General features: G+C 51.3%; 1 protein-coding gene across 1 annotated transcript; it reads left to right on the top strand.

Annotated features, from left to right (window-relative positions):
* Nucleotides 1-673: 673 nt before the first annotated feature.
* On the top strand, nt 674-12,822 carry LOC138351981 (protein SPT2 homolog). Its single transcript, XM_069304155.1, has 4 exons — nt 674-803; nt 1,222-1,335; nt 4,819-4,992; nt 12,281-12,822. The coding sequence occupies exons 1-4, from the start codon at nt 674-676 to the stop codon at nt 12,820-12,822; spliced, it is 960 nt and encodes a 319-aa protein (XP_069160256.1).
* Nucleotides 12,823-13,668: the final 846 nt, after the last annotated feature.

Genomic DNA, 13,668 nt, shown 5'->3' with positions numbered 1-13,668 from the left:
CCTCGTCTACGCTATTATTGGCAGGCCTAATTTTCTCTCCAAACGTCCCCCAGTCTGTACGTCATTATTTGCCTTATGGTTCATATCACTTAAAACTGATTAAAGCCCTTTAGTAGTCTCCCTATTACCCATTTTAATTGCATGATTTATGGTCACACATTTAATTACTTCAAATTTTACAATTACCGACTCATTTGAGTCTTCCTCCAGGGGTTCTTCTACAAAAATTGTCAGCAGTACATGTTGACCTAGCCACCCTGAGGGCCTTTGTCCTCCTTGCATTCCGGCCCAATAGTCTGGTTGTTCAAGATCGTGAAAAATGCTTGTTACGAGGAAACCAATGGTGGGGGGTTTCAAATAAAAAAAATGCATTGTAAGTAATTGTATTAAGGAGGCGCTAAGCCAGTTTAACAATATAACACTTGTCTTAGAGAGAAAGTACAAGCTGCAAGATATTCAGGATGCCAATACTAGGGCACAAAGACAAAATAAGCGGTGTCAAAGGATGCAAATTCCCGGAGGATTTTATTGAGGGACAAATGACTTAGGAACAGTGAAAAATCAAAATCTCCAATCACCTTGAGAATTAAGATAGCCAATGAGGTGAGCGATTGTTAGCAGAACGATGTAATTCTGAGTGTAAAGGGCACGTCTCTTGTTTTATTAACCGTCAATGGCGCTTAACCTTATGAGGCCAATTTGCAACTTAAGAGTCGAGATCGAAGCCGACGAATTACGCAGGAAGCCAGAGTCCAGTTTAGCCAGCAGTGGGGAGCAGCACCTGCGTGACCGCCCGCCACAAGGTATGTGACAAAACTAAGGCAAGGTCCTCCCTGCGATCACTTCCCAGGTAACGGGTTCGCGACCCCCAAGATAGGCGGGTGTCAAATATCAACTCTGAGTTTCACATCATCCTTATATGCGAGTTGACCGCCATTATGCGGCGACAGGAACCATACAAGTTTTCTCTCGTTGAAGGTCGCGAGGAAATATCATACCGAGGAGTACAAGTTGGGCGGCAGGATTGTCTCATTACCACACCAGCTGATGGAACATTTGACAAAGAATAAATCCACAAGGGCCGTGACGAGGATTCGAACCTGCATCAGAGAGCATCCCAGACGCTGCCTTAATCGATTGGCATGACGAACAAATGATTTGTTCATTTGATTCATCACGCAATTGTGATTTCTGTGTGATTTGACAAAGATGTCGCCACAGAGCAAACCTCTACCCCTAAGGAAACTCACTCATTTTTCCTGGTCTACACCGCTGTGTATAATTATTCCAAACATTCTACACAGGACTGCCGACGACACAATAACGTAGCTGAAGGTATGATGAACTTAATAATGGTCCAGGAATGACCGAAACAACGTAATGCCTCCATTTTTCTGATGTGTAGTTTGGTCATCATGCACATCATTCGCTCTTATAAATTTAAAGAAAATGATGTTGGTCAGAAAAATAAATTAAAACTTGTTCTATATGTCGAACTCTGTTCACGGTGTGCCGAGAATTTATCCCCTACTTTATATCAAGTGATCTGTTACTGTTTGCATTGTCTTGTAATGACAAGCCGACCACAATAATAGTCTGAGTGCTGATGTCTGAATCGTGGGGGTGGGAAAGTGGGAAGTTCAGCTTGTGGTGAAAGAATGAGAGGAGCGAAACCTCGTGGTCCATCGGCTGCACAACTTGTCACATATATTTATGGTTATATAAACGCATATTTAATAAAGCCACAAGTACGATTGATGTAGATTAAGCCACCCAAGAGGTGGCACGGGCATGAATAACCCGAAACCACGAGTACCTCCTAGTGTTCATTATAATGCTAGATCATGAATAGATTATTTATCTAGAAGATTCTCTAGAAGAGAACGCAGTGTGCATGTTTACCGCTGTACCGTGCATAACTGAGGTGTGGTGATACGTATTTCAACACAAAACAGAATAAGTATGCGATGCGTGTTGACAAGACAGACGTAACTAGACCTTAAGATACGCCACATGAATCAACACGTATCTCTTCATAGCGTTAACACGTGCAATAAAAACATGTCGTCAAGCCAAAACTTCTTTTGGACTGAGAATAAAGAAATTTTAAACAAACCTTTAACAAAAAAGGCAAAGTTCCACCATAACAAACAATGGGAAATTATAAATATTTTCATTTTGTAAGAATTCTCTCTCGTATGTAGAGATTACAGATGTGTGAACCCACACCTGTTTCAGGAACGTATAAAGTAATGCTAGCATGGCACTGTTGACCGCATGGCACTGTTGACCTCACGACACTGTTGACCTCACGACACTGTTGACCTCACGGCACTGTTGACCGCATGGCACTGTTGACTGCATGGCACTGTTGACTGCATGGCTCTGTTGACTGCATGGAACTGATGACCTCATGGCACTGTTGACCGCATGGCACTGTTGATTGCATGGAACTGATGACCTCATGGCACTGTTGACCACACGGCACTGTTGACCTCACGGCACTATTGGCCGGATGGCACTGTTGACCTCACGGCACTCATGTATGCCCTCCTTTCACTTTCTCTTCCTTTATCTTTCTCTCTTTTTTCTCTTTTTTTCTGTTCTCTTTCAAGCTTGCTGGGTGTGGCAGGGGCCGAGCTCTGGCGAGTGCTGGCAGTGTTGTTGAGGTCATGGCAAGGTCACTACTGAGACAACTTTTCCGGTGAGGAATTATGTAACTGGTGTGTGTGTGTGTGTGTGTGTGTGTGTGTGTGTGTGTGTGTGTGTGTGTGTGGGTGTGTACTCACCTAATTGTGCTTGCGGGGGTTGAGCTTTGGCTCTTTGGTCCCGCCTCTCAACCGTCAATCAACTGGTGTACAGATTCCTGAGCCTATTGGGCTCTATTATATCTACATTTGAAACTGTGTATGGAGTCGGCCTCCGCCACATCACTTCCTAGTGCATTCCATTTACTAACTACTCTGACACTGAAAAAGTTCTTTCTAACGTCTCTGTGGCTCATATGGGTACTCAGCTTCCACCTGTGTCCCCTTGTTCGCGTCCCACCAGTGTTGAATAGTTTATCCTTGTTTACCCGGTCGATTCCCCTGAGGATTTTGTAGGTTGTGATCGTGTCCCCCTTACTCTTCTGTCTTCCAGTGTCGTAAGGTGCATTTCCCGCAGCCTTTCCTCATAACTCATGCCTCTTAGTTCTGGGACTAGTCTAGTAGCATACCTTTGGACTTTCTCCAGCTTCGTCTTGTGCTTAACAAGGTACGGGCTCCATGGTGGGGCCGCATACTCCAGGATTGGTCTTACAATTGTGGTGTACAAGATTCAGAATGATTCCTTACACAGGTTCCTGAACGCCGTTCTGATGTTAGCCAGCCTCGCATATGCCGCAGACGTTATTCTCTTTATGTGGGCTTCAGGTTTGGTGTGATATCAACTCCTAGATCTTCCTCTCTGTCTGTTTCATTAAGTACTTCATCTCCTATTCTGTATCCTGTGCCTGGCCTCCTGTTTCCACTGCCTAGTTTCATTACTTTGCATTTACTCGGGTTGAACTTCAACAGCCATTTGTTGGACTGTGTGGGTGTGTTAGAGGGTGTGCGCGCGCGTGCACGTACATTCATGGCACACACAGAGATCACACTAACGTGATGCATCAAATGAACAAATCCACAAGGGCCGTGACGAGGATTCGAACCGGACGAATTCGAATCTCCCGTGCTCCAGGACGCAGGTTCGAATCCTTCGTCACGGCCCTTGTAGGATTTGTTCACGTATATTCATGGCTTTCTCTCCATTTATTAAGCAGTTGGTGAGCTCTTAACCACTAAGAGTTGTTGATAACAATAATACAATTAGACTTGTGAAATTTCGTAGCCTCATAAACTGTTTAATAAACGTAAACAAAGCCACCATGATTGTTGGAAAGATGTAGAGGTTTCGTAAGTGTATGTGTGAATGCTTGATGAATCCTTGCTATTGAGCCGGATTATCCTAGATGCTATGAAATGAAAATACGACTGATATGTTGTGATATTATATATTTTAATTGCTATAACCTTTTCCTAAATTATTCGCCTCTGTCGTCCGCCCTGAGGCTTCTTCACCTCACGGAAGCGGAAGTCTGGAATAATTCAAATTAAAAAACTACTATTCATAAATGAATGCAAATGGTAATAGTTGTTTACAAAATAAACATTCAACCATTATATAGGGAATATATACACGTAAGCCGCGACTCGTATGTTCCTAATGCAGCCAGAGATTTTTTGTTTGCGGGGAAAATTCCTGCGCGGGCCCTAAGCCTTTGACTGACCCACTAAGTGTTGCTTGTTTCTGTTTTACTTGGGCGGAGTATGAGTATTTATGACTCGTATGGTCGCTTCAGTAAGATTTTGCCCCATGTGTTTAACAATTTCTTCTGCTCTGAGATGGTGGTGGTCTGTGGTGGCTGGTGGATGGTGGTGGTGGTGGCTGGTGGTAGTTGGTGATAGTGGATGGTGGTTGTGGTGGTGGTGGGAGTAGAGGTGGTGTCGGCGAGAGGGCAGCAGGTCTAGAACGACTGAGTTGCGTAATATGCACCTTAGCTCCCCAGCCAGAGGCTTGAGGCCCGAGCAAGAAGCAAACCTGTAAAAAAAAAAATCCTAACCCAAAAAAATACAGTTCAAGCCACGAACAAAGTGCTGGAAAATCCCAAAGATACACGTATTGGTTATCCACTTTTTTGTCTGTGTTCTGAGGGGTTGCAATCTAGAATTTCTGGTTCAAACGAGTTTTCTGGAAGTGGTCGAGGATTTGCAATCCTGGTTCTGCCTCTTGCAACAGTTCGGGAGACCGTCCCTCATCCGTCAGAGTTACGGGATGCACAGAGTGCCGTCCTGAGCTGCGTGGATAGCAAGGTCGAACATCCCTACAGCCACGATATGAAAGTACGAGAGAAAGATGGAGTCGATCTTAAGCAGACTCGACAGAGTGGTTCTACACTATCAAACCACAACAGTATGATGAATCTATGAGAAAATAATGAAGCCTGAGGAGTTTTAGAGACATTCAATCCTATTGAATGGGATCCCATTGCTTCACTATTCTGTTAGCGTAGAGTTTGGTTGGCTGGCTGCTTCAGCGCAGCTCGGGGAAGAGATATAGTCTCTACTGAAGACTATAGTGTGTTTGATAAGTAGAGAACAATGTAAGTAGAATAGGCAAAGTTGAACTGTATGGCACGCAGAAGGAAAGGAAACGTGTGTGGTGGAGGAAGAGAGGAGTTTCAAGTGACATTGAGAGAGACAGATTGATTGAGTGATGAAGATTAAGCCACCCACGAGGTGGCACGGGTATGAATAGCCCAGTGCTACCACTCTTACTGTCGTAAGAGAGAGATTGTAAGGGTGATATATATAGGTGGATAAAAACTGTGAAGAGACAGGGGGGGAGGGGGATAAAAGGAAGACACTGAGGTGCGAAAGGATTGTTTGAGTGAGTTTACGTGGGTTTGTCTTAATTCGTACACTTAAGGCTACAGAAAACTGACCAGGTGGTGAGGCTAGGCTACGGCCCCAGAGAGACACTCCACATACTGCAGTACCACAACGCCTCTCGGTAATACGACCTTGAGAAGGAAATAAACCAATGAGAGCGATGGTTACGACGAGTGACCAGCCTCGTGTGAATAATGGAACTCAGATTATTTAAAATCTCATAGTCAAGCAATGGTGTAACACTTCCGCTTGGTCTGTAGCCTACTGTGGTAGGCCGCGGGTTCACTGTTCCACTCACGGTCTCACTCATACTCACACATTCATATCTAATGTGCATTTATATCAAAATTACCAAATATAATAAACAGTTTAGACAATAGAACCATTTGGGTCTGTCATTTTCATACAGGATAATACACACGCACAATATTTAATTAAAGCCTCAAACCTCATATATAATATTCAAAAACATTTAGATAAAATGCATTTGAAAATCACTTGGAAGCTGTGCAAGTACACATAGCTACGGGGTGAAGGTGTAGCAGGGAGGCAAGTGGAAGTGAGGGGGAAGGTGATGGAAGGGAAGGAGGAAGGGAGGGAGAGAGGGAAGGAAGTATGAGTGAAGGGAAGGTGCCAGGAGAATGGCACTGAGCCAGATACAGGTCAGCTGACATCACCCTGGGACTGTTAATTGTTCTATGTGTTCTGCACTCTTTTGAATGTACAATAGAGACAGAACAAAATACATAATACATTGCACAACCAAGTGGGGCTGGCTTGATAAATCTCCTATTGTTATCAACATATTTATTGACAAAATTAATTTTACGATTTTGCCGGGCTGGTCGTATTCCTCGATACACAGGACAAAGGATCACACACAAGACAATACGTCTAAATTGATGAACATATATATAATATATATATATATATATTATATATATATATATTATATAATTAATATATAATATATTAGTTTATTTTGGTAGCAGTCTTTCTTGCAAACATATGTTATTGAATGTGATGGGAAGGGTAAGATTAATGATTCTAACAAGAATCCTTTCAATATTTCTTATGTTTGTCTTCACTATCAGGGGGAAGTTGAACAATTAACTCTCTCCAAAGTTAATTTTCGCACTTTAATTTTTGGTCGGACGCCTAGGGAGGCGTTTCACAAGGTCACTCCTTACATTCTCAAAGACTAATTTTCCATGCTTTTGCACAGGCGTTTATTCTCTTTGGGTGAGGTGGTTTAGAACAAGTGGATGAAACGAGTGGATGAATGGCATAAGATAGGAAATATTGATAGGGTATTACATGCATCAACATAAACAGCTTATGGTTCTTAGGAAGGGTTATTGGATCCTGTCTCTGCGTTGGCTCGGGGTCTTGGAGTGTGTAGAATGTATAATTATGTGTTAGCTGATTGTGGATTGCTGGTCTTGACTTTTTGGTGTGTAGCGCCTCGCTGATGTCCAGTCTTATGTTGTCATTATACCTGTTAATTATTTCAGTGTTACTTTGTTAAGATGTCTCTGGAGATGGTCTGGTTGTGTGAGGAGATTATATGTTCCTTGATGGAGCCCTGTTGCATGTTGCACAAGCATGTGAGGCTATGCCCACCTACACCACCTGGAGGCCACCCACAATTCAAATAATAATAATTAAACAGCTGGATAACCGGTTCCTTTAGGACCATCTGTTTATATAAATTATTGTTGGTTGGAATTTATTTTCGCGAGTTAAATGGACGGATCCATGTCTATCAGCATGGGAGTAGTCGATCCACGTCTATCAGCATGGGAGGAATTAATCCATGTCTATCAGCATGGGAGGAATTAATCCATATCTATCAGCATGGGAGGCGTGGGGCCTATAGCACTCTGCATGGGAGGTGTGGGTCGATGGGAGAGGCGGTGACGTCACATCGTACGATGTTGACGTCAGGGTAAGCTCCGCCCACTTGAGCCTCATCACCCTCCCCTCACCTGGGCTGCTTCACACGCCTCCCTCTCCTCACCTGGGCTGCCTCACACGCCTCCCTCTCCTCACCTGGGCTGCCTCACACCTCTCCTCACCTGGGCTGCTTCACACGCCTCCCTCTCCTCACCTGGGCTGCCTCACACCTCTCTCCTCACCTGGGCTGCTTCACACGCCTCCCTCTCCTCACCTGGGCTGCCTCACATACCTCCCTCTCCTCACCTGGGCTGCCTCACACGCCTCCCTCTCCTCACCTGGGCTGCCTCACACATCTCTCTCCTCACCTGGGCTGCCTCACACGCCTCCCTCTCCTCACCTGGGCTGCCTCACACGCCTCCCTCTCCTCACCTGGGCTGCCTCACACCTCTCCTCACCTGGGCTGCCTCACATGCCTCCCTCTCCTCACTTGGGCTGCCTCACACGCCTCCCTCTCCTCACCTGGGCTGCCTCACATGCCTCCCTCTCCTCACCTGGGCTGCCTCACACGCCTCCCTCTCCTCACCTGGGCTGCCTCACATGCCTCCCTCTCCTCACCTGGGCTGCCTCACACGCTTCCCTCTCCTCACCTGGGCCGCCTCACACATCTCTCTCCTCACCTGGGCTGCCTCACACGCCTCCCTCTCCTCACCTGGGCTGCCTCACACATCTCTCTCCTCACCTGGGCTGCCTCACATGCCTCCCTCTCCTCACCTGGGCTGCCTCACACCTCTCTCCTCACCTGGGCTGCCTCACATACCTCCCTCTTCTCACCTGGGCTGCCTCACATACCTCCCTCTCCTCACCTGGGCTGCCTCACACCTCCGTCCTCACCTGGGCTGCCTCACCCTTCTCTCCTCACCTGGGCTGCCTCACCCTTCTCTCCTCACCTGGGCTGCCTCACCCTTCTCTCCTCACCTGGGCTGCCTTCTCTCCTCACCTGGGCTGCCTCACACCTCTCTCCTCACCTGGGCTGCCTCACACCTCTCTCCTCACCTGGGCTGCCTCACACCTCTCTCCTCACCTGGGCTGCCTCACACCTCTCTCCTCACCTGGGCTGCCTTCTCTCCTCACCTGGGCTGCCTTCTCTCCTCACCTGGGCTGCCTCACACCTCTCTCCTCACCTGGGCTGCCTCACACCTCTCTCCTCACCTGGGCTTCCTCACACCTCTCTCCTCACCTGGGCTGCCTCACACCTCTCTCTTCACCTGGGCTGCCTCACACACCTCTCTCCTCACCTGGGCTGCCTCACACACCTCTCTCCTCACCAGGGCTGCCTCACACACCTCTCTCCTCATCTGGGCTGCCTCACACACCTCTCCTCACCTGGGCTGCCTCACACACCTCTCTCCTCACCTGGGCTGCCTCACACACCTCTCTCCTCACCTGGGCTGCCTCACACACCTCTCTCCTCATCTGGGCTGCCTCACACACCTCTCTCCTCACCTGGGCTGCCTCACACACCTCTCTCCTCATCTGGGCTGCCTCACACACCTCTCTCCTCATCTGGGCTGCCTCACACACCTCTCTCCTCATCTGGGCTGCCTCACACACCTCTCTCCTCACCTGGGCTGCCTCACACACCTCTCTCCTCATCTGGGCTGCCTCACACACCTCTCTCCTCATCTGGGCTGCCTCACACGCCTCTCTCTCCTCACCTGTGCTGCCTCACACGCCTCCCTCTCCTCACCTGGGCTGCCTCACACGCCTCCCTCTCCTCACCTGGGCTGCCTCACACACCTCTCTCCTCATCTGGGCTGCCTCACACACCTCTCTCCTCACCTGGGCTGCCTCACACCTCTCTCCTCACCTGGGCTGCCTCACACCTCTCTCCTCACCTGGGCTGCCTCACACCTCTCTCCTCACCTGGGCTGCCTCACACCTCTCTCTTCACCTGGGCTGCCTCACACACCTCTCTCCTCACCTGGGCTGCCTCACACACCTCTCTCCTCACCTGGGCTGCCTCACACACCTCTCTCCTCATCTGGGCTGCCTCACACACCTCTCTCCTCACCTGGGCTGCCTCACACACCTCTCTCCTCACCTGGGCTGCCTCACACACCTCTCTCCTCACCTGGGCTGCCTCACACACCTCTCTCCTCATCTGGGCTGCCTCACACACCTCTCTCCTCATCTGGGCTGCCTCACACACCTCTCTCCTCATCTGGGCTGCCTCACACGCCTCCCTCTCCTCACCTGGGCTGCCTCACACACCTCTCTCCTCATCTGGGCTGCCTCACACACCTCTCTCCTCACCTGGGCTGCCTCACACACCTCTCTCCTCATCTGGGCTGCCTCACACACCTCTCTCCTCATCTGGGCTGCCTCACACACCTCTCTCCTCACCTGGGCTGCCTCACACGCCTCCCTCTCCTCACCTGGGCTGCCTCACACGCCTCCCTCTCCTCACCTGGGCTGCCTCACACGCCTCCCTCTCCTCACCTGGACTGCCTCACACGCCTCCCTCTCCTCACCTGGGCTGCCTCACACGCCTCCCTCTCCTCACCTGGGCTGCCTCACACATCTCTCTCCTCACCTGGGCTGCCTCACATGCCTCCCTCTCCTCACCTGGGCTGCCTCACACCTCTCTCCTCACCTGGGCTGCCTCACATACCTCCCTCTTCTCACCTGGGCTGCCTCACATACCTCCCTCTCCTCACCTGGGCTGCCTCACACCTCCGTCCTCACCTGGGCTGCCTCACCCTTCTCTCCTCACCTGGGCTGCCTCACCCTTCTCTCCTCACCTGGGCTGCCTCACACCTCTCTCCTCACCTGGGCTGCCTCACACCTCTCTCCTCACCTGGGCTGCCTCACACCTCTCTCCTCACCTGGGCTGCCTCACACCTCTCTCCTCACCTGGGCTGCCTCACACCTCTCTCCTCACCTGGGCTGCCTCACACCTCTCTCCTCACCTGGGCTGCCTCACACCTCTCTCTTCACCTGGGCTGCCTCACACACCTCTCTCCTCACCTGGGCTGCCTCACGCACCTCTCTCTTCACCTGGCTGCCTCACACACCTCTCTCCTCACCGGGGCTGCTTCACACACCTCTCTCCTCACCGGGGCTGCCTCACACACCTCTCTCCTCACCTGGGCTGCCTCACACACCTCTCTCCTCATCTGGGCTGCCTCACACACCTCTCTCCTCACCTGGGCTGCCTCGCACACCTCTCTCCTCACCTGGGCTGCCTCACACACCTCTCTCCTCACCTGGGCTGCCTCACACACCTCTCTCCTCATCTGGGCTGCCTCACACACCTCTCTCCTCATCTGGGCTGCCTCACACACCTCTCTCCTCACCTGGGCTGCCTCACACACCTCTCTCCTCATCTGGGCTGCCTCACACACCTCTCTCCTCATCTGGGCTGCCTCACACACCTCTCTCCTCATCTGGGCTGCCTCACACGCCTCTCTCTCCTCACCTGTGCTGCCTCACACGCCTCCCTCTCCTCACCTGGGCTGCCTCACACGCCTCCCTCTCCTCACCTGGGCTGCCTCACACACCTCTCTCCTCATCTGGGCTGCCTCACACACCTCTCTCCTCATCTGGGCTGCCTCACACACCTCTCTCCTCATCTGGGCTGCCTCACACACCTCTCTCCTCACCTGGGCTGCCTCACACACCTCTCTCCTCATCTAGGCTGCCTCACACACCTCTCTCCTCACCTGGGCTGCCTCACACACCTCTCTCCTCATCTGGGCTGCCTCACACACCTCTCTCCTCATCTGGGCTGCCTCACACACCTCTCTCCTCACCTGGGCTGCCTCACACGCCTCCCTCTCCTCACCTGGGCTGCCTCACACGCCTCCCTCTCCTCACCTGGGCTGCCTCACACGCCTCCCTCTCCTCACCTGGACTGCCTCACACGCCTCCCTCTCCTCACCTGGGCTGCCTCACACGCCTCCCTCTCCTCACCTGGGCTGCCTCACACGCCTCCCTCTCCTCACCTGGGCTGCCTCACACGCCTCCCTCTCCTCACCTGGGCTGCCTCACGCCTCTCTCTCCTCACCTGGGCTGCCTCACCCTTCTCTCCTCACCTGGGCTGCCTCACACCTCTTTCCTTCTCTCATCTGGACTGTGAACACCCGCTCTCCTCTCCTCACCTCCCCTGAGTTGTCTGACTTCTCATCCCTCATTTGACAGACACATTTATTTTGTACTAGAGAGGATCTCCCGGGATGTGCAGCTTTGTCTGTCAGGCACCCACTCAATCTCCCCTTCCCTTCCTCCTGTTCTCTCTCCCTCAATATATTCACCTAAGCAACATTATTTTGTAATATTGTTACTTTGATGCAATGTCGTGGGTACAGTGTGTGTGAAAAGCAACTGAAATTTTTGTTTGAAACTATGGAAAACCAAACCCCTATTTCAACGTTAATTGCGGTCGTTGGTTGTCGCAACAGGAGCCAGTCCTACTTGAATTGGGGCATAGGGATCATCTCATTCCCCCTATCCCTTTTGGAGGAGGAGGGGGCCTGGGTGATTACATGCCCCCCCCCCCCCATGCAATCACAACTCATCATGGAAAGTTGCAGAAGGCTAACTGCAAACATCTAACTTTTAGCCACAGACATTATTTTTTTAAAGATATATTCTTGCATGAGAGAGAGAGAGAGAGAGAGAGAGAGAGAGAGAGAGAGAGAGAGAGAGAGAGAGAGAGAGAGAGAGAGAGAGAGAGAGAGAGACCTATATTGTTTGATATAGGCAAAATAACATAAGCAGACACAAAACAAAATAATAAAATAACTTGGAATAGCGAGTCCTCAGGACGCCTGGTGGTGATGATTCGTCTTACTTAGACAAGTTACACACAGTGAAGGTCGTGGCGCGCGTCCTGCTGCCTTTCCCCCTAGTCTGCCTGGCCAGCGTCGGCCAGCGTCGGCCTGCGTCGGCCTGCGTCGGCCAGCGTCGGCCAGCGTCGGCCTGCGTCGGCCAGCGTCGGCCAGCGTCGGCCAGCGTCGGCCTGCGTCGGCCAGCGTCGGCCTGCGTCGGCCAGCGTCGGCCAGCGTCGGCCTGCGTCGGCCAGCGTCGGTTAGCGTCGGCCAGCGTCGGCCAGCGTCGGCCAGCGTCGGCCAGCCTCGGTCAGCGTCGGCCAGCGTCGGTCAGCGTCGGCCAGCGTCGGCCAGCGTCGGCCAGCGTCGGTCAGCGTCGGCCAGCGTCGGTTAGCGTCGGCCAGCGTCGGCCAGCCTCGGTCAGCGTCGGCCAGCGTCGGCCAGCGTCGGTCAGCGTCGGCCAGCGTCGGTCAGCGTCGGCCAGCGTCGGCCAGCCTCGGTCAGCGTCGGCCAGCGTCGGCCAGCCTCGGTCGGCGTCGGCCAGCGTCGGCCAGCGTCGGCCAGCGTCGGTCAGCGTCGGCCAGCGTCGGCCAGCGTCGGTCAGCGTCGGCCAGCACAGCTAACGCTAGCCGGGTCAGCAGCTGGCGCCATGGAGTTTGGCGTGTTTGTACACTAACCTGGTACAGTTACACCTTCTACCACCACTGTTCAAGCTCATTATTTGAATCTATCATTGTGGGCGCTAACTCCCAGGTACTTGTTTACTGCTAGATCAACAGAGGCACGAAGAAACTCTGCACATTTATTTCTGCCTTGACCAAGAATCGAACTCGGGCTCATCAGACTATGACCCTAGAGCAATGTTGATTCGGCTCTGTGTGTGTGTGTGTGAATGTGTGTGTGTGTGTGTGTGTGTGTGTGTGTGTGAATGTGTGTGTGTGTGTGTGTGTGTGTGTGTGTGTGTGTGTGTGTGTGTGTGTGTGTGTGTGTGTGTGTGTGTGTGTGTGCGCGCGCGCGCGCTATGTTAAACCATGCAACGTTGGTTTAAGGTACGCAAACATTTTCCAAGTTAGCATGTATAGCATCGTGCAGATGGCTACTCATGCCAGCAGCAGCAGCAGCAGCAGCAGCAGCAGCAGCCTGCTGCGTAACGTCCCGCTGCAGCGTTCAATAGATTATACAACACCATGCATCCTGTCTGACACGCTGAATGAGTAATGATAGGCTGGCCAAGTGGAGCATCCGAACATTAGGGTCACACCCTTGAGCCCACCACAAGCACATCTCCCTTGTGCAGTCCCGCTCTTTGTATCCTTAAGTCCAACCACCAGGATTATGTCACTTGCAGAACGATGGTTACCTTGAGGTGCTTCCGGGGCTTAGCGGCCCGGTCGTCGACCAGGCCTCCTGGTTGCCGGACTGATCAACCAGGCTGTTGGACGCGGCTGCTCGCAGCCTGACGTATGAGT

Source organism: Procambarus clarkii, chromosome 51 (assembly GCF_040958095.1).
Source record: "Procambarus clarkii isolate CNS0578487 chromosome 51, FALCON_Pclarkii_2.0, whole genome shotgun sequence".
Taxonomy (NCBI): Eukaryota; Metazoa; Arthropoda; class Malacostraca; order Decapoda; family Cambaridae; genus Procambarus; species Procambarus clarkii.
The sequence above is the reverse complement of the archived record's forward strand: the minus strand, read 5'-3'. Positions and strand labels throughout refer to the sequence as shown.

Excerpts from the sequence above, each read along its gene's own strand:
- LOC138351981 (XM_069304155.1), top strand. The coding sequence starts at position 674 with ATGGCGCTTAACCTTATGAGGCCAATTTGCAACTTAAGAGTCGAGATC. Across the intron at positions 804-1,221 it reads GCGTGACCGCCCGCCACAAG|AGCAAACCTCTACCCCTAAG; the intron begins GTATGTGACAAA and ends ATGTCGCCACAG. Across the intron at positions 1,336-4,818 it reads ACACAATAACGTAGCTGAAG|TTCGGGAGACCGTCCCTCAT; the intron begins GTATGATGAACT and ends CTCTTGCAACAG.